This window comes from Cryptococcus neoformans (assembly GCF_000091045.1).
Source record: "Cryptococcus neoformans var. neoformans JEC21 chromosome 3 sequence".
In the NCBI taxonomy this organism is placed as follows: domain Eukaryota; kingdom Fungi; phylum Basidiomycota; class Tremellomycetes; order Tremellales; family Cryptococcaceae; genus Cryptococcus; species Cryptococcus deneoformans.
In genome coordinates this window covers 70,001-92,363 of record NC_006685.1, presented here as the reverse complement: position 1 = coordinate 92,363, position 22,363 = coordinate 70,001, and the positions used below count along the sequence as shown (strand labels likewise).

Below are 22,363 nucleotides of genomic sequence, written 5' to 3'. Positions count from 1 at the left end.
GTGATTTGGTCCCGTCGCCGCCCCTTTTCTCGCTTGTTGACTTGCAACTTTACCGGAGAAAAGGAGCAAGATTGTGCCGGGCCTTCGTCGGACCGTTGGGAACCGGAGTCGTGCACAGTCTTTTTGAGTTGTAAAAGGCGCGGGCGAACGAACAGCCAGGTGATTGATTACTCCCATCACAAATATGAGAAGGAGATAGTGGTGCTTGAGACTCGCATTCTCAAAGTCAAACAAAGGGATTCCTACAAGCCGTACAATGGACCCATATTCCGTCGACTACACTCGGCACTCCCAGTACCAACAGTACAACCCGGTTCGGATAGCCCCAGGTCTGGAGGCTAGTTCTAGCAGGACAGCATCGACCAGTGACATCTATGGCCGGGGAAACAGCGCATATTCCTCCTCGTGGACTGGGGCGAGTCCGGTAGACGAAAGACCTGCCCGAAAGCTTGACAGGCCATGGGAGCATGAAAACGACATAAAAGGGTTGAGCCAACCTCAAGCGTCGGCACAACAGCCCCCTCAGCAGCAACAGTCATTGCAGCCGAGCGTATTTCCTAGCTCCGGCCCTACGGCCAAGAGAGGAAGTAGAGCTTGCATGGCTTGTAAGTGAGCCAGACCCTCTGAATAACATGCTCTTATCTACGGATGTAGGTCGACGGGGCAAAAATAGATGTGAATGGGATCCCGCTGGCAAAGAGACATCATGTCGACGATGTCTCATGAACGGCACACAATGTGTATTCGAGAAGCCGGCAGAAAAAAACGGAACGCGAGCCAGGACGAATAGCAGTGCGGTGGCCGATCATCCAAACGAAGCTGAAAAGTAAGTTAATTCCAAAAGCAGCCACATGCATCAACTCACCGCGAGTAGTCGGATAACTAGTCTGGAGAAGATGGTGGAGACCCTTTCAAGCGGACAAACGCAAATGCAAACCACGGTATATATGGCTTGACCATCCGTATGGTGACACATACTAATTAATCCCGTAGCTTCAACAAATCCTCACATTGCTTCCTCAAACTCAATCTCTATTAACGCCCACAGGACATCCGTCATTCCTTTCGCACAATACCCCTTCTACTGGTGTACCACCTTCGACCATATTCGCCTCAGTATCTCCGCCTCAGACCTTCCATGATGGTGCTGGAATGTCTAGTGTTAGGGATCACGCACAGTCGGATAGACCTCGTTCACCTCAAAATACTGCTAGCGGTCGAGGTATATCGAACTCGACGATGAACAGGGTCAAGTCTGTGAAAGAGTTTCCTCCTTTGCCAGGATTTGCACCTCCAGTATGGTCATCCCCTCCCATAATGTACTGAAATATCGCTAATGACATGCAGAACCATCGTTTCGGTACTTACGGGATCATCCCTCTACCTTCAGCTCCGCCTTCACCATCACGCTCCCGTCACTCTTCCCGGTCATCTTCTTCCAGCCGATCCCGCGACGAGTACTCTAGCGCTTTACCGCATGAAACCCTCACAGCACCTATCCAGGCGTTACAGGCGCTTGCGAATGCCGCAGATCAAGCAGCTGCTCTGGTTGATAAAGATGATGAAGGTGAAAAAGGGAAGTCGACGAGTCAGGAAGTCCGGTCGGATGGAAGTGATGAAGATTCTCGGAGAGGGGAAGGTGAAGCCAAAGGAGGAGCTGAAAGGCAGTGGAAGTTGAACGGTGAGGATGATGAAGATAGAGGAAGAAGTAGGAAAAGGAAGAGAGTGACTATTGATGGACAGAATATTCATTTGAGAGTTCGAAAGAAGACTAGACCGGATCCAACTCCAAGGAACCCGTTCCCAGATGTGGTCACCAAAGGTTTAGTTTCAGAGAAAGAGGCCAGGGAGCTTTGGGATATGTGAGTACCTTTTCTACGCACGGGGAAAGCCGCTGAATGAGTCATTGCCAGATTCTTCTCTGGCTGCCATTACTTTGTACCACTGTGGGACAAGTCTTACGACACATTTGAGACTTATATCGAGCGCACACCATTCTCCACCAACGGTCTTCTCGCCGTAGCGGCCAAAATCAGAGCAGGTAATGGGCCAGTGGATGAGACATTTCATCGATGTTTAGAGGAAGCGCAGGGTATCGCGAGAAGCACATTGTTCGGACCGATAGTGAGAAAGGAGGCGGTGATGGCGATGTTGATATTGAGTCTTTGGAGTCAAAATGGATGGTTGCCTTGCGGGTCAGTCCTGAGCTGTTACAGTCAGGCGTACTTGGTGAACTGACTTGATTGATTTAGACACGCTTTAAGAATGGGGTTGGATATTAACATCCATAGGGCTTTGGACAAGTTGGCAAATAAGGAGGACGGGAGAACAGAAGCTGAAGAACGGGATTTAGGTGAGTTTCCTCTAACACTACTACTTGATCTTGATCTAACGTGGAGACAGTCGTGTCGGCGAGAATCTGGTTAAATTGCTACATGCATGAGCACTTGTCAGTCTGTTCTCGAATGGTTTTACCGTAAACCTAACTGACAGCCTTACAGAGTTAGCCTTGGGACAGGTAAACCAATATTATTACGCGATGATTCCTCGGTAAGGAAGGCCAGGGAGCTTTTGTAAGTCGTAGCTGTATTTGAGACTTGGCTAGGATACTGATTGATTTATAGGGATCACCCAATGGCATCCGATACGGACGTGCGATTAATCGCTGGCGTAGAATTGGTCAACATCAGAAGTATGCCACTCTTCTCTGTCTGGTATGACCAACACTTACATGCACGACCTCTTAGTCACTATTCTCGAGCATCTCACGCCTCTTCATGGTAGTACAGACGCACCTACCATATCATTTGTCAAGAGCAAACTTGCAGAACTTCAAGCGTGGCATCAAGAGTGGTACTGTATTCACAAACGCCGATATGACGATGAGAGTGTGGTGGTAAAATTGCTGGAGACGGAGAGGGTTTATGCGGAGCTGTGGACAGTCTGCATGGCTCTCCGAGGTTGTTCTTGGGATAAGGTAAGTGAAATAGGGTGTTGCATTAGTGAAAAAAAGCTGATTAAACCCCGGTGTAGTTATCGCATGAACAAAAGGAACTAGCTTTTCATGCCAAAGACTGCGCGTGGAGGTGTCTTGAAATTTTCTTGAGATCCGATAATTTTAGGAAGCATTTAAAATATGCCACCCACGACCAGCTTGTGTCAGTTGCATTTGCAGCTGTCTTCCTACTAAAAGTGTAAGCCTTCATTACTTAAATGACTTGGTTCGTCAGATGTTGATAAATGTCATAGTGCGATCCTCTACCCAACATCTCTCTCCATCCCTCTCCTCGTCAGCCAAGTATCTGAACTTGCACACTGCTTATCGGCCGAATGCTTCGCTGAGCGATACGCGCTCACCCTCCGTCTCATGCTTTCCAACTTCCGCCGCACAACCGGTGCCATGTCCACCATACCCGGAACCCCGCGTACGGCAGCTTCAGCAGCCGCAGGAGCTGTCCACGGACTAAGCGGACTGTCTATGACTGCTCTGAACGTGAACGGCCAACTGAACGATGTGGAAGGAAGTTTCCAAAACTTTTTGAGTCTACCTCAGATGGAAAATCATAACATGGAAGTAGGTGGAGAAGGAGAGAATGCGAGTAATGGTATGGGGGCTACAGGTTTTACTGGGACGGAAGGAGATGGGGGCCTATGGGGTATGATGGGTTTGGAAGGGTTTGATTGGCCGACGGAGCTTAGTCCGAGCTCTTTGCCAGTGTGGCTCCAGGATGGGGTGGGTGTATTTATCTTCGTGATGGTTTGGTTAGTGCTAACTACGAAGCGTAGAATGCCACAGATCTTGGCTTACCAGTCGATGGGTCAGACTCCCTCTTCTTACCTGTCGAGTACGTCCTATATATTCGGCTTCACTATAGACATCTAGTATATTCGCTAACCATTGTCGCCTTTTGCAGACTGGCAAACATGTTCATGCCCTCCAACTCTCAGACCAGCGGATTGTACCAGTTTACACTCCCAGATTCTGGCGATGTGGGTACAGAGGCATGGTGATCAGGAATTGTATATCTGTTGGTAGTGTAGGAAGAGTAGCCTTAAAAGGGTGCTATCAGACTGTCGTGTGTTGTAGATGTACCGTGATCTTGTAACTTAGGGTCTGCGTTATGCCAGGAAGCAGAAGAGAGAGGCCCATCTTCGGGAAGAGATAAAGACGAAAGAGTGTTCACCTTTCCACAGCGAGAGGTAGAGTTTTGCCTTTCATTATTCCTCTAGGATCTAATATGTAAGATGTGAGATGCGAGATGATGCGTTTTTAACGAAGGCATGTTGTGTCTATTTAGTTACAGCATTTTCATCTTCCGCTCGTTTCTGTGGCCGAAAATTGTAATCTGATGTAAGCTAATAAGCCCTCCAGGGACAAGGAATTGTTACGGCTCGGTGATCTCTCGTATTGGCCCGTACCGAAGACTTGACCAGCCGCTGGGATCCTACAAGAAGGGTAGTAGGAATATTATTTATTGAGAGAAGCGAGAAACTTGGATAAAGCAGCGAGGCACCTTCTTCTTCTTCTTTGCTTAATCTAATCTAATCTACGTACTTACAAAAACGACGGCGTTATTGTCCACCCTCTATGTCATATTAAATTATGTAGCACATGTAGCACATATATCACAGTAGTAACCTCACAGTAATAGCTGATTATGGATTGTTCAAAAAACGTATGTGAGTGTGCGTACCCATCATATAATATAAATAACAGGTGGGCGTAATTCGACGACGCCCCCTAATAGTAAGTTGAGGAACCACCTTTGCTTACCACGAGGGTGGCCGATATTAACCGGCTCCTGCTTTCGTTATGATGAGTAGCAAGGAACGATCACTTTGCTTGTGCTGCCGAAAACGACGGACATCAAGAATATATAATAGGAAGTTCGTTCGTTGAAGCAACAACTAAAAGGAACGCACTTCCGTACCAGCCACGCCGGCAGGTGCGGGCGCCGTATTATTTGGGTTCTGGAACTGATGATATCATTTCAGTTGCTCTTATGGCGTTCCTGGTTAGTGTTGTTGGCGGCGCCCGAGACTGTCGCGCAGCATAAGGAGCATCGTCCAAGCCGAACATTTCTTGATCATCGGGACATCAACATATCCACTACACACACTTTAGCCTTTGCTAGTGTTCGTCATATGATAGGTTTTTTTCCGAAAAGAACGCCAGAGCCGGCAGCCTTTGGAATACTTATACTGAAGCATGAGGCAGTTGAGTAGACGTTCCCGTATTTGCTCAATTTGGCGTTAGAGACACCGTTATCGGCTCTAAGTAACCGTCACCCGCCTCCTAACTAAGCTGTCAAAGGAGTAAACACAAACCAGGCTACTTCAACGCTCACCAGTCTCAGCCCAGTAGCCCTCAAAACCAGTTAATGCATTCATATCTTACGAGGATGTACACCACCAGCGATTCTACTCAAGCGAGCGACGGCAAGCCTCTCTCATCTTATACCCTCAGACGGTATCCCTGGCGACCTTATGTTGTACCCTTTGACGATATCGTCGGGAAAAAGTACCCTGGTTCCGGCACAAACGAAGATCCATATATCGTAGACTGGCTGCCCAATGACAAGGAAGATCCTCAACAGTGGCCTGGCACTTATAAATGGTTTACCGTGAGTTATGCGTCTGGTACACACGATTCGCTTTTAACGTCTATTTACAGATCTTCATTGCCAGTATGATGACTCTCGCGGTGGCCTTGAGCTCTTCTGCATACTCTGGAGGTGTGATTAGTATAATGGAGGATTTCGGTTCTAGCAGAGAGCTTCTCATTGCTGGTATTTCCCTCTTCGTCCTTGGGTTTGCCTTTGGTCCGCTGTAAGTTGCCCCATTCGAAGCGAAGACTATGTGCTTACCATTTCAGATTATGGGCCCCATTGTCAGAGTTATATGGCCGACGTTGGATCTACATCATCTCCTATGCTCTCCTCACCTTATGGTCCGGCGCCGCTGCAGGCGCTCCGAACGTCGGCGCCCTCCTCGTCTTTCGTTTCTTTGCCGGCTTCTTTGGCTCATCACCTCTTGCCAACGCAGGTGGTACTATCAGCGACGTCCTTGATGCCAACCAACGAGGTCTCGGCATGGCTCTATTCGCTGCCGCCCCTTTTCTTGGTCCTGCATTGGGTCCTATCACGGGTGGTTTCCTTGGTCTGACTTCCGGATGGCGATGGATCGAGGGATTCTTGACCATTCTTAGTGGTGTCCTGTTTCTCGTGGGCATTGGATTCGCCAGCGAGACATATGCTCCCACTATTTTGAGGCGGAGAGCTAAGCGACTAAGCAGAGTCACTGGCGATGTCTACAGATTTAGGGCCGATGCCAAGAAACCTCTCGATGCAATGGCCTTGTTCAAAGCGAGCTTGATTCGTCCTTGGAAGTTTCTCTTCCTCGAGCCTATTGTTACTATCCTTAGTATCTACGTTGTGAGTTAGTTCCCTCGTTCGTGCGAATCTCTGCTCATCAACCATAGGCGCTGCTTTATGGTATTCTCTATCTGTTTTTCGCAGCCTACCCTATCATCTTCCAAGAAGGTCGTGGCTGGAACACTGGCGTTGGAGGCCTCGCATTCCTTGGTGTACTTGTAGGCACCATCATTTCGGTCGCCGTCTCTATTCTAGTGGTCAATCCGCAATACGTCAAGGTCGCTAATAAGAAAGGTGGCCGAGCAGCTCCCGAAGATCGTCTACCTCCTGCCCTGTGGGGTGGAATCCTCATCGTCATCGGTCTTGCCGGTACGGCAGCCACTGATGGTCCCAATGTCCACTGGATTGCCCCTATCATCTTCGGTGCCCCTTTCGGTTGCGGTATCATCATCGTCTTCTTATCGATCATGGGTTACCTCGTCGACAGTTACACTATCTACGCTGCATCTGTTCTTGCCGCCAACTCTGTGCTTCGATCCCTCTTTGGCGCTGCGTTCCCACTATTTACAACCCAAATGTTCGATAAGCTCGGCCTGCATTGGGGTGTTGCCTTGCCCGGTTTCCTGTCCTTGGCTTGCGTCCCTTTCACTTGGATATTCTACAAGTATGGCGCTGCTATTCGAGCCAAGTGCAAGTACTCTGCCGATGCTGAGCGACAGATGGAGATGATCATGGCTGCTCGGATGGCTCAGTCCAAGCAGGAAGACGAGGAGGCTAGGGCTGAGGGTAAGGAGGTTATTTATCGCGCAGCTAGCCGACCCGAAGGAGATGAATCGCAGGACGTCCAACCTTCTGAACAAACAGGCGGTTTAGGAAGGAGTCAAAGCAAAAGAAGCCAACATTCCGCCAGTGCTGGCCAGTCTGGTAATGGTGCACCGTTAGACAGGGTCTCCACACACCTTCATCACGAATGGACTGTATATGAGGCTCTTGCCAACAGAGATGAGAATGATTTGGATGATGATGAACGGATCAGACTTGAAGGTCTTCGTCGGACGTTTGGGGATCGATCAGAAAAGTAGACAAATAGGAAGGTGATTAGTCAATATTTCATAAGGATTGTTCGGTTTTTGTGGATAGATTTTCAGGTAGATTCATAATGGTGATTTTCACGACATGCCAGTGTTGACGGAGGGGTGGGTAAAAGATGATGTTGAAAGCCTTAAAGCTTAAGAGGTCAGGTTACAGGGAGGAGGGAGGTGAATCCCGCCCATCACACGGAATGCACTAGGTCGATACATGGTGTACTGTTTGATGTAACGAGGAAATAGTAGGGATGCAACATGCGCCACCGTATCCTGCTCTTCATCAATCAAAATCATGAACGTATCATGAGCATAGTAGGTATCCATCGATATTCATCACCCCTTCCACTTCAAATGTAGTCAGCGAGTCCTTCCAAGTCTCAACCAAAAGGTTATGAAGAACCATGCAGGCTTGAATGACTAGGTAAAGGCGAAGAAGTCCGGTGCACGAAACACACAATACCGTCCCAAAGAACATGCAAAGTCGTAAATGACCAGCTACGTGACCCCAATGTCAGTATGTTCCCGAGCATTCTTGCATACGACACACGAACTTTGGGTGCTTCAGGCCTATAACAGTAAATCAACGAAAATAAACCATCCAATTCCCATTTTCCGCTCATAGTACACTTTCCGGGCCTCGCAAAGGTCATTTTGTTTTTCGAAATACATGGCCTCCCTTCCCCATAGCGGCGCGACGATCGATTGGGCGGATAAGTCGACGGGCAATAGCCTTTCAAGCATACGCCCTCCTTTGTCGGCGCTAGACAGGCATCAGTAACTATGTCTTACGAATGTTCACAAAGTTTTGGGATAAAGCTTACCTAGGACAAATCGGCTCACCATCGTCATCCACCTCCATGACCTCCTCTTCCGCCCTTTGATACACCCACTTCACCTTCTTCCAACAGTTCTCTATTGTCTCGCCCGTGATCCCATTCCAGGAATCATCGGCCATCTCCATAGCACTCTTGATATCTACTTTGTAGCAGAGGTGTGGAGGTACACCCTATTCGTAGTTTTCGAGAGCGAATCGGATGACCTTGGCTCGGTAACGAGACTTGAAGGAACTGATGATTCCCGCGTCCATGGGTTGGACATGGGCAGTAAGGTTAGGTTTGAAGAAGCGGAGTGTGATGTTGGTCAAACCACCAGGATCCTTGTGACCAGAGAAATTGCCGACGTAGAGAAGAATCTTACGGTCGGCCGTACTGCGCCTGATCTTCAGATCCCAGTCTCACAACCACTCGGTAAAGATGATTTGGATCATCCATGCTTTCTTATTGTAAGATTGCTGTCAAATTCGGATCCTTGATCGGTTCCTCAGTTTTAAAATCATCTTTGTGCAACCCATCTAGATCAGCGCCTCCTAACAGGCCATTCTTGGCCAAGCGCATAATCGCAGAAGGAGGTAAGTGTCCTATCTTGCGATGCAGCTCGCGCATTAAGGAATTTGACGCCATTGTGGGGGCGACAATGTTCATGGGTGAAGATAATGATAGGTTGACAAATGGGAGACGGCATACTGATAACCGAAAGCCTTTGGCTCCTTGCGGCTGCCAAAAGCAGTTGGACATCACTAGCAGTGCCGATGACGAGAGGAGGGAGCCTTTCGGTTCCCGTAGCATTCGTGGTGAGGGCATAGCTGATACGCCTCTTATCCGTTTTGACTCCCTGTCATGTACGCCCAATTTCCTGAATTGATATGTCATTCACGAGAAGAACAGTCCCGTCTCATCCATCTGAAAGATGTCCCTCAGCGCAAAACCATCCAGTTCTTGCCTGAGTCGCTCTCTGCGATCGCAGAAGACACTGAAGAGGCCTTTACATGTCTTTTGCGCCCAGACAACGCATTCCTTGCTTTAATTCCCCGCAACCACCCTTCGCTCATTGACCCGCGTTCGTCTTCGCTAATCTTCATCACGTCGCAAAGTTTGATCCATTGTGAACGAATCGCATCACCGTTGATGATCATACCGTCTTCCAAAGCCTGTTCAATCCAATCATCGAGAATCGTATGAGCTTTGGCGTTTGTGGGAGGGCGGTGAATTTTGGAAGTAGATGAGTGACTGGACAGTGCGTAGTCTTCGCGGATCTTCACAGCTTCCTTGACCCAATCAGAGACGCGCCTGTGGTTCAGCCCAACCCCCCATCTGTTCGATATGCGGCGAGCGGTGCTACTGGCATTCTCCAGACCCCGGGTTTCATAGTATTCGAGGGCTTCGCATCTCTGCTGAATGGTGAAACTGGCTTTCTTCTTCGCTGGTTGGGCATCGGCGGCCCCCGACTCATGCTTGCGCTTCGTGTCGGAGCTGGTTCGTGTAGTAAACGTAGGAGGCTTGGATGCAGATCAACGAGCGGAACCGGTAAGGCTACTTTGGCCTGGGAAGCGACGTCGGGAGGCCAGAAGCAAGAGAATTCGAAAGATTTCGAATTTGGCCGTTTGAAATTGAATGACTTTTTTGGTAGCAGTAGAGTGCTAGTAGTTTTTGAATTTTCTTTATCTTTATCGGCGGGCCCCGAGATCGTAGAAATTCTATAAGTTTCTAGATGATTTAAACCTTATTCACGCGGCCGGCGCCCGTCCGTCGTTTATTAAGCTATTTTAAAATCCCAGTGTGAGAAGGCCCTGCCGGTTTTTGCGGGATGTAAGGGCTCGCCCTCCACCGTTTTAGGTCCGCCGTTGATCCGGATTCCATGTGCGTTGTCACATCTTTTTACGGCATCGCAAAAATAACATGCACTTGGCCCCTTGAGGCCAGTGGTCGAGAGACGTGTGGCGATGGTGAACAGCAGGCAGATATTGACATGCTGGGGTGCTGGGCAGCCTGGTATCCGTTCGGCTGGGCAGAGTGGCCACTGTAATGCATGCATGCAGTCTCTTCCCTCACTCTCTCGTCGGCGCGGCCCAACGAGAAAGTCAACCGTAAAATAACAATTCAGTTCGGGCGCCGGCCGCTTGCTTTTCCAGTTGCCGGGCTCGGTCTCAAAGCAGTTTTCCCGCATGCACCGTGTCCTCATGCAACACAATTACTGATAACACCATCATTTCTTATCTTCTTTGTCTTTCTTCTTCATCTTCACCTAAGTTTTTCGGCTTTGCCACCTACGCTTAACGTCCCACGAACACCTCTCGACACCTTCGAATTTCATTTCATCTTGTAAAGCGTGGTGTAGCCAGCAGACCGCACACACTACTGCCTCACACAGGCGACAAACATCAACAGCCCAACCGAGTTTGTTTCAAAGGAGAATCCTACAAGATGTCTATCGTCAGCGACGTCACCCAAGTTGATGGGCGCACCCGCTCAAAGTTCACCGCCGACGACAAACCTCTATCGTCTTACACCCTCAAAAAATACCCCTGGCGACCTTATGTGACGCCTTTCGAAGAGATTATTGGGAAGAAGTACCCTGGCTCTGGTACAAATGAGGACCCGTATATCGTCGACTGGCTGTCCAATGACAAGGAGGATCCTCAAAGTTGGCCAGGCACCTACAAGTGGTTCACCGTAAGTTTGAAATATGCAACAGTATGGCAGTGAGGCAGGAAGCTGACTAATTTTGCAGATTTTCATTGTCAGCTCAATGACTCTTGCTGTCGCTTTGAGGTGAGTCAGCTTGCGGCTTCGACGCGGACGGGCACATGCTCACGTTAATTCAGTTCTTCCGCATATTCTGGAGGTATCGAAAGTCTTATAAAGGAGCTTGGCGCAAGCAGAGAACTTCTTATTGCTGGTATCTCTCTCTTCGTCGTCGGTTTTGCATTCGGTCCCCTTTTCTGGGCTCCTTTGTCCGAGGTCTTTGGTCGTCGGTACATTTACATAGCGTCTTACGCCCTTCTTACCCTCTGGTCTGGTGCCGCCGCCGGTGCTCCTAACGTCGGTGCTCTCCTTGTCTTCCGTTTTCTTGCCGGTTTCTTCGGTTCTTCTCCGCTCGCCAATGCCGGTGGCACCATCTCTGATGTCCTCGACGCCAATCAGCGAGGTCTTGGTATGGCCTTCTTCTCCGCTGCTCCTTTCCTTGGACCTTCTCTCGGTCCTATCACCGGTGGTTTCCTTGGTCTCACCTCTGGATGGCGATGGGTTGAGGGTTTCCTCACCATTTTCTGTGGTGTTTTGTTCATCATCGGTATCGTCTTCTGTGGCGAAACCTATGCTCCTGTCATTCTTCGGGCTCGAGCCAAGCGATTGAGCCAGGTCACTGGCGACGTTTACAGGTTCCGAGCCGACGCAAAGAAGCCTTTGAACGTCACTTCCATGTTCAGGATGAGCTTGATCCGTCCTTGGAAATTCTTGTTCCTCGAGCCCATTGTTACTATCCTCAGTCTTTACACTGTAAGTACAGTTTATTGTAAGAATGTATCACGCTGACGTCAAATAGGCCCTGATCTACGGCATCCTCTACCTCTTCTTCGCCGCCTACCCCATCATTTTCCAGAGCGGCCACGGCTGGAACACTGGTGTCGGTGGTCTCGCTTTCCTCGGTGTTCTCGTCGGCACCGTTCTTTCGGTTCTTCTCTCCATCTTCATCTCCAACCCTCAATATATCAAGGTTGCGAAGAAAAAGGGCGGCCGTGCTGACCCGGAAGACCGACTTCCTCCCGCCATGTGGGGTGGTGTCCTCATTGTCATCGGTCTTGCCGGTACTGCTGCCACTGATGGTCCCGATATCCACTGGATTGCTCCTATCATCTTCGGTGTGCCTTTCGGTTGCGGTATCATTGTCGTTTTCTTGTCCATTTTGGGTTACCTCGTCGACAGTTACACCATCTATGCCGCCTCCGTCCTCGCTGCCAACTCCGTACTTCGATCTCTCTTCGGTGCCGCTTTCCCCTTGTTTACTGTCCAGATGTTTGACAAGATGGGAGTTCACTGGGGTGTTGCTCTGCCTGGCTTCCTGTCACTTGCTTGTATTCCCGCCACCTGGGTGTTCTACAAATACGGTGCTGCTATTCGAGCCAAGTGCAAGTACTCTGCCGATGCTGAGCGACAGATGGCGATGATCATGGCTGCTAGGATGGCTCAGTCCAAGCAGGAAGACGAGGAGGCTAGGGCGGAGGGCAAAGAGGTTATCTATCCCGTTGGTAGCCGACCTGAAAGTGAAGTGCAAGATGTCCAGCCCGCTGAACAAGAAGGCGGACTGGGCAAAGTCGTGAGCAGGGCGGGTGAGTACACCGGTCCTCATTCCAATGGCGGTGCGCCTCTCGCCAGGGTTCCTACGCATCTCCACCATGAGTGGACCATCTATGAGGCTCTTGCCGATAGGGACGAAAATGATCTTCAGGATGATGAGCGCATTAAGCTCCAGGATATGCACACCAAGTTTGATAACAAGTTGAGGAAGTAAGCAAGGAGATCAATTTGGAATTTAGAGCTGTAGATATCTTAGATGGTCGCCAATCAACCAAAAAACTTGTTTAAATATTTCTTATGCAACTATAATTTCAGGGTTACTGGATCACGTACATGTATCGCAGTGCGTTGATTCGGCTCTGTCCAAGGATACGATGATGTTAGTGAGAAAGAAACCTTTCAAAGCCCAACTTCTTCACCCCTGCTTTGAACGTACGACGATGACTCCAAACAGCATCGAGCGTGCAGGGGAATGTGGTGCCTAAAAATGAGAATCAAGTTCGGGCAGTTTCTGCAAACAAAAAATTGTGCATACAGCCACGATGAAAATGTCAAGCGTCGATAATAATAGAAAGAAAAGTATTCAACCATCTCTTCCTTCCTTTTTATGTAGTGACATATCAACAATTATTTTCTTTCCCACCTCCCTGCCTCTTATTTCTAGCTCATTTATGCTTTATTATTCTACTGCTGACGAGTGTCTTGCAATCTCGGATCTGGAGGTACATGTCCGACTGCACCGGCCTGCATCTGAGGCTGGTGTGGGTATCTAGCAGTGGTGGGCAGATGAGAGGGCATCAGATGGGCTTGATGCACTTGTATAGGGCGTGGGGCCTGTGTTTGTATTTGCGGATGAGAGTACGCGGTGGGCGGATAGGCTGCTCCAGATGAAGGTGAAGGGGCAAGAGATGAATATTGGGGCGCGGTCGGATACGCGTGTGCCTGCACATGAGGACTGGCATATCCCGGCGTGACACCTGTCGGAGAGGGGGCATATCCTTCAGCCGACGCTCGTCGATTGTTTCCTTGTCCCGAAATCCTTCGCTCCTGGTGCGGCTGATGCTGATGATGTGGCTGAGGGGCAGTGGTGTCATGTCGCGGGTCACCGGGGGGATAGTACACGGCGTATCCAGCAGGTTGAGCGGGCGATCGAGATTCAGGAGGGTAAGGAAGGTAATACTGTCCCGCCTGAAGAGGTGGGGGTGGAGGACGGCTAGGGTTGAGGAGTGGTTGAGGTCCGGGGGCTGAACCAGGGAGAATGGGGTAAGGCGGGCTTTGCTGTTGCTGATGCGCAGAGTGAGGGCGAGGGTGAGGGTAAGGGTGAGGAGGTGTAGGGCGAGGGGCGAGAGGGGAAGGGATAACGGGTATCGGGCGACTGTTGGCGTGCGTGAGCGACTCTATTCGAAGACGCTTGTTTGCCGCCCTCTGTTGACATTCCTTGCACTGCATTGAACATCGAGTGAGCTTCATCGCAGTAGCAACGAAAGCGATTGTACTCACCGTAAAGTCCACCTTACTCCAATTCCTCCTGACACGTCCTTGACTGCGGTCTAGCCTGTCGAGACACTCTACGTGCTGCCATTTACCGCACTCATCGCAAGATACGAGATCCTTGTCTCCATCCTATTGGTTCTCAGTCCGCTGTCTGGCTGTTGAGGCTGCAGTAACAAAACTTACAATGTTCCAACCGTGCATCCCGCATACCTCACATCCAAGCTCCCATCTATTACCTGCAACAGCTTTACCCGCTCCCACTTTACTCTTTTGATTGGTGGTTTCACCCATATGACTGGGCGTCATGGTCCTACTCCTTCTGCTGGGTGCTTGACTGCTCTCATCTTCACTATCATCACTGACGATTTCCCCTTCTCTTCTCCTCTTTCTCTTTTCTCTCCTCCTCTCTTCCTTCTCTTTCGCTTTTTGCTCTTCTTCCGCTTTTCTTAAGGCCGCTTCTTCTCGCGCTTGCGCCCTCTCCTCTCTTTCTTTTAATCTATCTTCCCTCGCCTTCTCTCTCGCTAGCGCTTCTGCTTCCTCCTTGGCCTTCCTCATTTCCTCCTTCCTCGTCCGCTCCATCCTCTCCTCCATTTCACGCTGCGCCTGCTCCCTACGCACAGCTTCTTCCTTCTCAAGCTCCTTGGTGGCTATTCGTGACGAACGTTTACGGTTCAGGAAGGCTTCTTGCTTCAGGCGTTCTTTCTCCTTTTCGGTAAGTTGCTCGATGATGGTGGGACCGACTTGATCGTGAAGGAGTTTGTACAGCGCTTTCTCGTCGGGGTGTTTCGATTTGGCAAATTGTTCAGGGAATGTTCGCCAGTCGTAGAGGGTGACACAGACCTATAGAAACTTAGTGACTGGGTTTTGAGGTGGAAGTATACGCACTGTTTCCCATTCGATGAACCCTTCGGGAAGGTTGTTTGCTTCTTTGATAGCGGCCTTGATGATATCTTCCTCCTCCTCACCATCTTCTTCAGCATCGTCCTCTTCCTCTTCCTGCTTAGGCTCGGTCTCGTCAACATCCATCGCATCATCTTGCTCAACGTCTTCATCAGGGTTATACTCATCTTCCTCGTCATCTTGCTCGACGATGGGCTCGGGATCGGGTTCGGGAAGTTCAGAGAGCGGCGAATCGGCGTCTGCAACTTCTTCTACTTTCTCCTCCACCTCCTCTTTGACTGCTTTCCTACGATTTTTTTTGGGTTGCCCATTCTCCTGGCTTTCTCGGGCTTTGACAGCTTCCACCTCGGCAGCATGTTCCTCCTCATCTGTCAAGTCGCTAAGCTCGCTCTCATCGTCATCTCCCTCCTCCTCCTTCTCTCCATCACTTGCATCTTCAGTGTCTGCATGGTCTTCTTTCGCACCATCGAGCCATTCATCCGGAACTTGCTGCCACTCATCATCCACATTCCTCAACCGCCTGCTAACCCTCGTGCCAAGCGGCAACTGGGTCTTCTTCGCGGTTTTACTCGGCGTCGCCCCGATAGCAGTAGACTGGTCTGTACTATTGCCGTTTACCCCGCTAATCCTCGCGCTGCTCCTTGTCGCCCTCCCATTGGTGGGCGTCCCTCCTGAAGCAGGAGGGAAGACAGCGCCCCGTTTCAGGGCTAGAGCTGTAGGCGTCGGGTTACCGTAGAATGCAACGGGGGCCCGTCGACGGGAACCAGAGATTTCTTCAGGGGGAGGGGTGGGTTCTCTCTTTACAGGAGGACCTTTTGGTCTAGGTGTAGATGTGGACGGTTTGGTTTTAGGTTTTGGTTTAGGGGCAGGTTTCGCTTTGAATTTGGAGTTAGATTTGGAAGTGTTATTGATATTGTTGCGGGCGCGCTTGAGGGCTCGTTTCGCCTTGAGCGAAGATTTCTTTGGAGGTGCAGGAGGGAGGGGTGGTGTACGTTGGATCCACAGGCGGTTGTCGTCGAAAAGCCAGTAGATATTTCCTGATTTATCCCAGCCGACAGGTTCAATCCTCTGCGAGTGTTGAAAGGTGAGCGTTATTACAGGGAGAAAATAGGGCCAGGGACGTACCCAAGACACGGCATCGTCTTCCGTCTTTAATAAACCCCGGAAGCGGGCTGGATCGTCCATCTGCCATTCACATAGTTGGTGGAGAATCCCAACCTTTAATGGCAAATGAGTAGTGTGTCTGGGAGAAAAGAGATTTTAAGTACCTTTTGGGAAAGACCAAGGGCGGCCCATTCAACAGGCTCTTCAACTGTACCTAGTAAAGTCGTTTCGGGAGCTCGTTTGAGGTACTGTTTGCGCAGTTGTTCAAAAGCGTTTTCGGAGCTGTAATGGTCAATGATTAGCATATGAGAGATGAGGATCATCATCCCAAACCATTCGCATGCACACCATTTGGCACATTGACTCACTTGATTTGGCGGTTGTAGGTAAGAGCGAAGAGTAGCTTTGCAACAAGCGTAGGTATCAATGCGGTCTCATCTCCATCAAAGTCCTTTTCGAGTACCTACCCCAGATACATCAGCGATGACACATCTCACCTACGAACTACAGGACACCCACTTCGATGTCCCAATCAAGCAGACCAAATGCATCAGAAAAGGTCGCGATGAACTGGGAAATGGCAGCCCATCGCCAGTCTTTCCGGAGTGTCTGTACGATAGGAGAGGGGGGCGGAGGGGGGCGGAGAGCGTCTACGGGGGCTACCGCCACTGGAGGAAGGGCCTTTCGGGGCATAGAGTAGCACTCAGAAGATGGGCGGGATCAAAAGTGTATTGACAACAGGTGGATGCGCGATGTGGAGGTGAATGATACGCGTAAAGGCGCGTTGGATCGCACTTCTCTGGTGGAAACGGGCGGTCAAAAAGGCGAATAAAAGGAGGATCTGCAGGGAACCACCTGGCCGTGCTTGACTACAGCAGATGCTAGTAAGATAATGTTAATGTATGGCCTGAATTGGAACAAAAAAGTGGAAGATGTGCTTAAGAGACTGACGACGATCTTTGACTAATAACAAGCACCGGGAACAACGAGGACGGGATTATTTATTTACAATGGAACCAGTTGAAGTCGGACATGACCGCTTTTGGCGACTACTTCCTCCGTCCTGAATGAAAAAGACACCAGTCGACGGACGGAAGCAATTTGTTGACGTTGGCATTCGTGTCCAACAAGTTTGATGCGGCCCAACGAAATTTATCGTACATTAGGTTTGCTTCGGGCAGAATTTACTGCGTAAACGTAGCTAGCTGGGTGCATAAAAATACATTCATATGAATGGCATTGTCAGTACGATCAGAATGACACTATCACCGAGGTCCATATATAAATATGTGTTGACTTATGACCGCCGAAACCGAAAGCGGGGGAAAGAAGAAACTGACCGCGCAGGCATGGTGATCTGGATTCAGAGATTCGCTTGTAACTTGGATAATTGTTTGCTTTCTCATCTTTCCACACATCCCACCTTCAGCAAGAAGCAGCGAGGCTTCGTCAGCCATCAATCATACCTCGACACCAAGCCAGTCCAGCCGCTCAACCGTCAACCGTCGATTGCGCAGCTAGAGCTTCATTTTCAAGCTCGTGTGACTAACTGTTCACTTCAACACCCATATTCTCGCCGGCCAGCAGCCATTCTGCCCAAGTGTTTATAGCTATCCCATCCGACCTCTGTGTCTGAAGGCAGTATCACTCGGCTATCCTTCTCCTTTGTCCTTCGCAGCCATCCAAGTGCTCGTGTGACCGAACTTCACGTCAAAGGACCTCCGTGTCACCACCCTCGAGAAGAGCTTCATACTCTGAACTTCAGTTGTTCCACCACCCTCGCAAGCGGAAAGAGAGGCGACCAAACATCACTCCATTCGCATCTCTCTAAGCGACACACCGATCATGAATAACTAATAACCAGTAGGCCCCAGGTCTCTGGTTCAAATTCCTCGCTTCATTCCTGTCTTATCTTATCAATTCAATCAAACAAACCGTGCGCCTGGGAGATGCCCAATATCTCAGAAAGTATTGATAGTGTGATGGAAGGTGTCAAGGGGCTAGTTAATATGGCAGAAGGGTATCTCGCCCCAGCATCTGATGAAGGAGAAGCTTCCGTCCCACCACCTCGACCCCAATCTCAACCCCTACACATACCTTCCACTCACCGCAACACCACATCAAAATTCGCTCTTCCACAACAGAGTCAACTTGTTCAGACTATCGATGTACCTTCCGGTTGGATCCATCTGCAAGCGGCGTATCTTGATGGGGATGGTGGTCAACGGCAAGTGAGGCCGTTTGGATTGAGAAATCTTACAGAGGAAGAGGTGGAAGTAGAAGTGGAGAGTGATTTGAAGCAGCTTTTGTTTTGGGCCTCGGATGATGAAAAGAGTGAGTATTTTTTTCTTCTCTAGAATCCATATCACAGGTTTAACATGGTACAGGCATTCCATCTTCCGCATCATCAACATCTTCATTATCTACCAATGCCGGTTTACCTTCTCTCCAAATAACCATTCCCGCCTCTTCCACTGTCACCCTATTCATCGCATTCCAACCTACCGTCTCCCTCCCCCCTTTCCCTTTGAACCCTCTTCCGCCTACTGGTACAATTGATGACGGAGGGTACACCCCTCGGGTCAAGCCGATCCTTTCTCGCACAAATTCATTTGAATTGTCGCCTGTTGGTTTATCCGTGAGTGATTCGACCGAGTCGGGTCAGAGTCTACAGAGTGTCGCCGGGAATATACGCGAAACCCATGTTGCAAAGAGGCCGGAACCTATCCACCGGGCATTTTCTGTCCATGGCTCGGTGTCTATCCAAGCGATCACCGCAACATCTCATCAGTCCATCGCGCTTCCATTTTTTGCCACAGTCTGTCGCTCAGTGTTTACCGCAGGCCCTATCGAACCTGTATCAGGACTTGTGACTGGTTCACAACAATCTTCTGGTGATTTGGTTGTCGATTTTGGAAGTGAGAATGTTATGGGTAAAAAGTACCACCGGGATATCTTACTCGTCAATCGATCTGAAATCGAACTGGTATGGACAACACACGTGGTCAGTGCGCCGCACAAAGATAGCGTCTGGTTCGAACTGCGCGATTTAGACTCTGAAAATGTGTTTGGGGTGGATCACTCTTCACAGCCAGTACCTCTTCCTGCGTTGTCAAGCCGACATCTCCGTCTATCCCTCCGATCGAAAGCACCCGTCAACGATTTTGAATTTTCTTTCCTCTTATCCAACTCAAACCAAGCGGGTAATATCGTTACTTGCAAAGCTATAGGGTCCATCCTCCCCACTACGGCGGATGACTCGCTCAAAATTCTTTCAGGACCTACCCTCGACTTTGGTGAAATCACAGATAAAGTTTGGGCAAGGCAAACAATTAGTGTGAGAAATGTGGGAGATCGGACGCTAGATGTGCGATTTGGGAAGAGTGAAGGCGTGGAAGTGGTCTTTAGGCTTGCGGGAGTGGCGGGAGAGGATGTGGATGAGGACTTGCCTATCGAACGATCGATGGGTATCTCGTCCGCCAAAGAAAAAGGGTTGGGATTGTCGAGGACGTCCACGAGAGAGGTGGCGTATCCTGCAGACCATCCTCATGTCCACTCAACGTCGTTGGAACAGGGGAAGGACGAAGGAGGGAATGAGAATACAGAGAAATGGAAAGAAAGGGAAATGTCGCAGTCTGGTGGCTCGAGGCCTCTGTCAAGGATCACTTCTCGGACATCTTCCAGCCACCAAGGGCCATATCATCTCGAAGGGTTCGAGTCCGAATCGGAAGATGTCGAAGCGCCGTTCTTTGGAGGAGGAGGAGGTGGTGGTGGGACAGGTAGCGGTGGACAAGATGGTCAACTCAGTTTGTTAGGGAGTCATCCTCGGGTTATGGCGTCTCCAACAATTCCGGCTCCAACAGAGCAGCAGGTTATCCCAAACCAAATTGAGGAGATTACTATGCGTCCAGGGACTGAGTATAGAATATCCGTCCTTCACCGTCCTGCTTCTCTCGGCCCTTCAGCCGCACCTGAAATCGCAGGAACCTTGAGGAAATCATCATTCAAAATCTATCTCGACTCCATCCCTTCCTCCCTTCGCTCATCCCACGCCACCCACACCTCTACTCGTCGAACCATCTCGGCCACAGTGTCTTCCTGTACTTCTCTTATCCGGCTAGTATCGGGCAACGTTGTGGACTTTGGTCAGGTGACAGTTGGTGCGAGCAAGTCGACGACGATAAAAATTGAGAATTTAAGTGAGCTTTCGACAAAGGTGGAGATTGCTGCGATGAGCAAGGTGTTGAGCGTGAATAAGAGTGTGATTGTGATACCGCCCAAGGAGGTAGTAGAGGAAAAGATGGAGTTTTTCCCGAGGAGGATAAATGAGAAATATGAGAAGCAAATCTTCATCAGAAATCTTCTAAACCGCGCAAATGGTGAGTTTGTAAATTCTTGGTCGAAGCCGGTTCTATGTCTAACCTTTAGTTTCAAGATCAACTGGTAGAAATCAAGTCTCGTAACGTTGATGTGTACAACCTCACTCTCCATTCACATCTATACCGAATCCTCACTCCTTCCGGGTCCAATTTCCTCGATTTCGGCTCTGTCGTCATCAACTCTCCAACTGTTCGTATCATCAACATTGAAAACCTCTCTCGAGCGCCTCTAGTTCTTGACCTTTCTGCTTCTCAACCGGAAGACATTGAGCTTTTTGTCAAAGCTGAAGACTCCTCGGCTGCGAAAGCTCTGGCTTCGGGCAAATACGCTGAAGAAGCTCAATCGTCATCTCACGGAGGTGAGAGGCCAGGCGGTACTGGAGAATTAAAAGAGAGATTCATGGAAGAGCTGAATGAAAAGAGCTCGAACGGAGGGAGTATAAAATCAAAGAAGGGAAGGGAGAAGAACGGTGGTCGAGCCAAGGAGGAGAACGGAGAGGAAATTGGGGGAAAGAAAGGCAGTATTGCCGCAAGTGTGGCCACGGCACTGAAGAAGGGCAGTAGAGGAAAACCCGTTCAAGTGAGTGCTCTTTTCATACTTGGTAACTAAGCTGACGTCCATGACAGTTGTATGGCAACTCGGTTGTCTTCAAAGATCGAAGTCTTCTTGAGCCTCACGAGTATCTTGATTTGGCGTCTGGTCCACCTGTTGCTGCCCATCGATCTTCCCCCCACTCCAAGCGCACCCAACTCCTTGAGTCTATCGAGCTTGAAGACAAGTCCAAACTCTCGGGACAGCACCCTAAAGTCCCTAAATTAGACTTTGCGGCGGGTGCAAAAGCAACTGGCGCGGTAGGTAAAGAGGGAAAGAAAAGGAGACAAGCTCAGGAGCACTCACACCATCATACTCAACATCACTCTCATCCCTCTCAAGCTAGAACAGCGCCCGGTACGGGTCAACACACGCCAAAAACCCCTGATAAGACTAAGCCCCATCTTGGGTCTTTTGCACTTATCAACAGACTTCTACCTCAAGTCACAGATGGTGGTCTCAAGTCGCCTGCGTTGACCGCCAAGCGTATTGAGCCCCCACTTGACAACCCGCCGGCAGCACCTACAGACCCGTCGAAGATGACTCCTGATCAGCTGTTGCTTGCCATAGAACAGCACGATGCGAAGAAATCTTCAATGACTCACACGACCCTAGAAGAAGAAGAGGCATTTGTGCGACGGACAATTGCCTTGAGAAAGGAGTTGCAGAATCTCATCGCAAATAACAGGCTTATACCCGCTCAAACCCTGAGGGTCGCTCCTGGCGCATCGAGAAGTTTGATAGTCATTATGACTCCCAACTCTTCCATCCGGCCGCATATTTCCACCCGCGCAAAGCGTGCAGATTCTAGGATCTTTATCAAGCTTTTAGAGTTCGACAAGTCGCTGCTGAACTCTGCCAGATCGGGTCCCGGCATCACTCCCGGACCGGGATCAAGAAAGCAACTGGGCGGAGATCAGGATATGGAAGTGCTTGAGGGTGTCGAACTGCCCATCAGGGATTTAATCATCAGAAGTTCATGTGTAAGGAGTGTGCTTGAAGTGCAACAGAGCTCGATTAATTTTGGCGCGTGTGACAAGGGTGAAGTCAAGAGCAAGACGATTGTCATCCACGTGAGTGGCTTTTGCCATTGATAATCACGAGTGTCCACTGAAATGATTTACCCAGAACAAATCGGATTGTATTGGTCTTTTCCGTCTTCGCACCTCCGGATCTATAGCTTCTGGTGATCTCAAACTCGGGCTTGGCCGCTATGGTGTTATATCCGCTTTCGGCCGCAAGCAGTTTGACAATTTCTCATTCACGCCGTCTTTGGTTGGGAATTATCAAGAGAATATTA

The 22,363-nt window shown here is 49.7% G+C and overlaps 5 protein-coding genes and 1 pseudogene across 5 annotated transcripts in view; 4 read left to right on the top strand and 2 right to left on the bottom strand.

Annotated features, from left to right (window-relative positions):
• The first annotated feature begins 63 nt into the window (after positions 1-63).
• Positions 64-4,258, top strand: CNC00300 (hypothetical protein). Its single transcript, XM_024656650.1, has 15 exons — positions 64-605; positions 655-826; positions 875-941; positions 994-1,296; positions 1,348-1,862; positions 1,914-2,195; positions 2,253-2,353; positions 2,404-2,449; positions 2,502-2,573; positions 2,625-2,692; positions 2,748-2,977; positions 3,034-3,194; positions 3,250-3,733; positions 3,787-3,845; positions 3,915-4,258. The coding sequence occupies exons 1-15, from the start codon at positions 257-259 to the stop codon at positions 4,009-4,011; spliced, it is 3,006 nt and encodes a 1,001-aa protein (XP_024512354.1). The 5' UTR covers positions 64-256; the 3' UTR covers positions 4,012-4,258.
• An 841-nt stretch (positions 4,259-5,099) lies between these two features.
• CNC00290 (multiple drug resistance protein, putative) lies at positions 5,100-7,708 on the top strand. Its single transcript, XM_569405.2, has 4 exons — positions 5,100-5,624; positions 5,675-5,829; positions 5,876-6,434; positions 6,482-7,708. Exons 1-4 carry the CDS (start codon positions 5,382-5,384, stop codon positions 7,454-7,456), a joined length of 1,932 nt encoding a protein of 643 aa, XP_569405.2. The 5' UTR covers positions 5,100-5,381; the 3' UTR covers positions 7,457-7,708.
• CNC00280 lies at positions 7,558-9,996 on the bottom strand (annotated as a pseudogene).
• Positions 9,997-10,500: 504 nt separating this feature from the next.
• On the top strand, positions 10,501-12,908 carry CNC00270 (multiple drug resistance protein, putative). The gene is made up of 4 exons (XM_569402.2): positions 10,501-10,971; positions 11,030-11,070; positions 11,124-11,796; positions 11,843-12,908. Exons 1-4 carry the CDS (start codon positions 10,723-10,725, stop codon positions 12,806-12,808), a joined length of 1,929 nt encoding a protein of 642 aa, XP_569402.1. The 5' UTR covers positions 10,501-10,722; the 3' UTR covers positions 12,809-12,908.
• A 198-nt stretch (positions 12,909-13,106) lies between these two features.
• CNC00260 (conserved hypothetical protein) lies at positions 13,107-17,017 on the bottom strand. Its single transcript, XM_569400.2, has 8 exons — positions 16,612-17,017; positions 16,461-16,555; positions 16,257-16,374; positions 16,114-16,206; positions 14,974-16,056; positions 14,272-14,928; positions 14,095-14,217; positions 13,107-14,037 (listed from the first exon to the last, which is right to left on the bottom strand). Exons 1-8 carry the CDS (start codon positions 16,783-16,785, stop codon positions 13,279-13,281), a joined length of 3,102 nt encoding a protein of 1,033 aa, XP_569400.1. The 5' UTR covers positions 16,786-17,017; the 3' UTR covers positions 13,107-13,278.
• A 468-nt stretch (positions 17,018-17,485) lies between these two features.
• The window catches only part of CNC00250 (hypothetical protein), a 6,777-nt gene continuing 1,899 nt past the window's right edge, over positions 17,486-22,363 (top strand). Inside the window, exons 1-5 of the mRNA XM_024656649.1 lie at positions 17,486-18,426; positions 18,480-20,471; positions 20,528-21,051; positions 21,099-22,136; positions 22,192-22,363. The exon at positions 22,192-22,363 is cut by the window's right edge and continues 834 nt beyond it. Coding sequence (XP_024512351.1) covers positions 18,042-18,426; positions 18,480-20,471; positions 20,528-21,051; positions 21,099-22,136; positions 22,192-22,363 — 4,111 coding nt within the window. The 5' untranslated portion in view covers positions 17,486-18,041. The remainder of the gene's footprint in view (positions 18,427-18,479; positions 20,472-20,527; positions 21,052-21,098; positions 22,137-22,191) is intronic.

Coding starts and splice junctions, on each gene's coding strand:
- CNC00300 (XM_024656650.1), top strand. CDS start 257: ATGGACCCATATTCCGTCGACTACACTCGGCACTCCCAGTACCAACAG. Junction 827..874: donor CATCCAAACGAAGCTGAAAA/GTAAGTTAATTC, acceptor CACCGCGAGTAG/TCGGATAACTAGTCTGGAGA. Junction 3,734..3,786: donor CAGTGTGGCTCCAGGATGGG/GTGGGTGTATTT, acceptor TACGAAGCGTAG/AATGCCACAGATCTTGGCTT.
- CNC00290 (XM_569405.2), top strand. CDS start 5,382: ATGCATTCATATCTTACGAGGATGTACACCACCAGCGATTCTACTCAA. Junction 5,625..5,674: donor GCACTTATAAATGGTTTACC/GTGAGTTATGCG, acceptor GTCTATTTACAG/ATCTTCATTGCCAGTATGAT. Junction 5,830..5,875: donor GGGTTTGCCTTTGGTCCGCT/GTAAGTTGCCCC, acceptor TTACCATTTCAG/ATTATGGGCCCCATTGTCAG.
- CNC00270 (XM_569402.2), top strand. CDS start 10,723: ATGTCTATCGTCAGCGACGTCACCCAAGTTGATGGGCGCACCCGCTCA. Junction 10,972..11,029: donor GCACCTACAAGTGGTTCACC/GTAAGTTTGAAA, acceptor CTAATTTTGCAG/ATTTTCATTGTCAGCTCAAT. Junction 11,797..11,842: donor CTATCCTCAGTCTTTACACT/GTAAGTACAGTT, acceptor GACGTCAAATAG/GCCCTGATCTACGGCATCCT.
- CNC00260 (XM_569400.2), bottom strand. CDS start 16,785: ATGCCCCGAAAGGCCCTTCCTCCAGTGGCGGTAGCCCCCGTAGACGCT. Junction 16,556..16,611: donor TGCTTGATTGGGACATCGAA/GTGGGTGTCCTG, acceptor TATCTGGGGTAG/GTACTCGAAAAGGACTTTGA. Junction 16,375..16,460: donor ACCTACAACCGCCAAATCAA/GTGAGTCAATGT, acceptor TGACCATTACAG/CTCCGAAAACGCTTTTGAAC.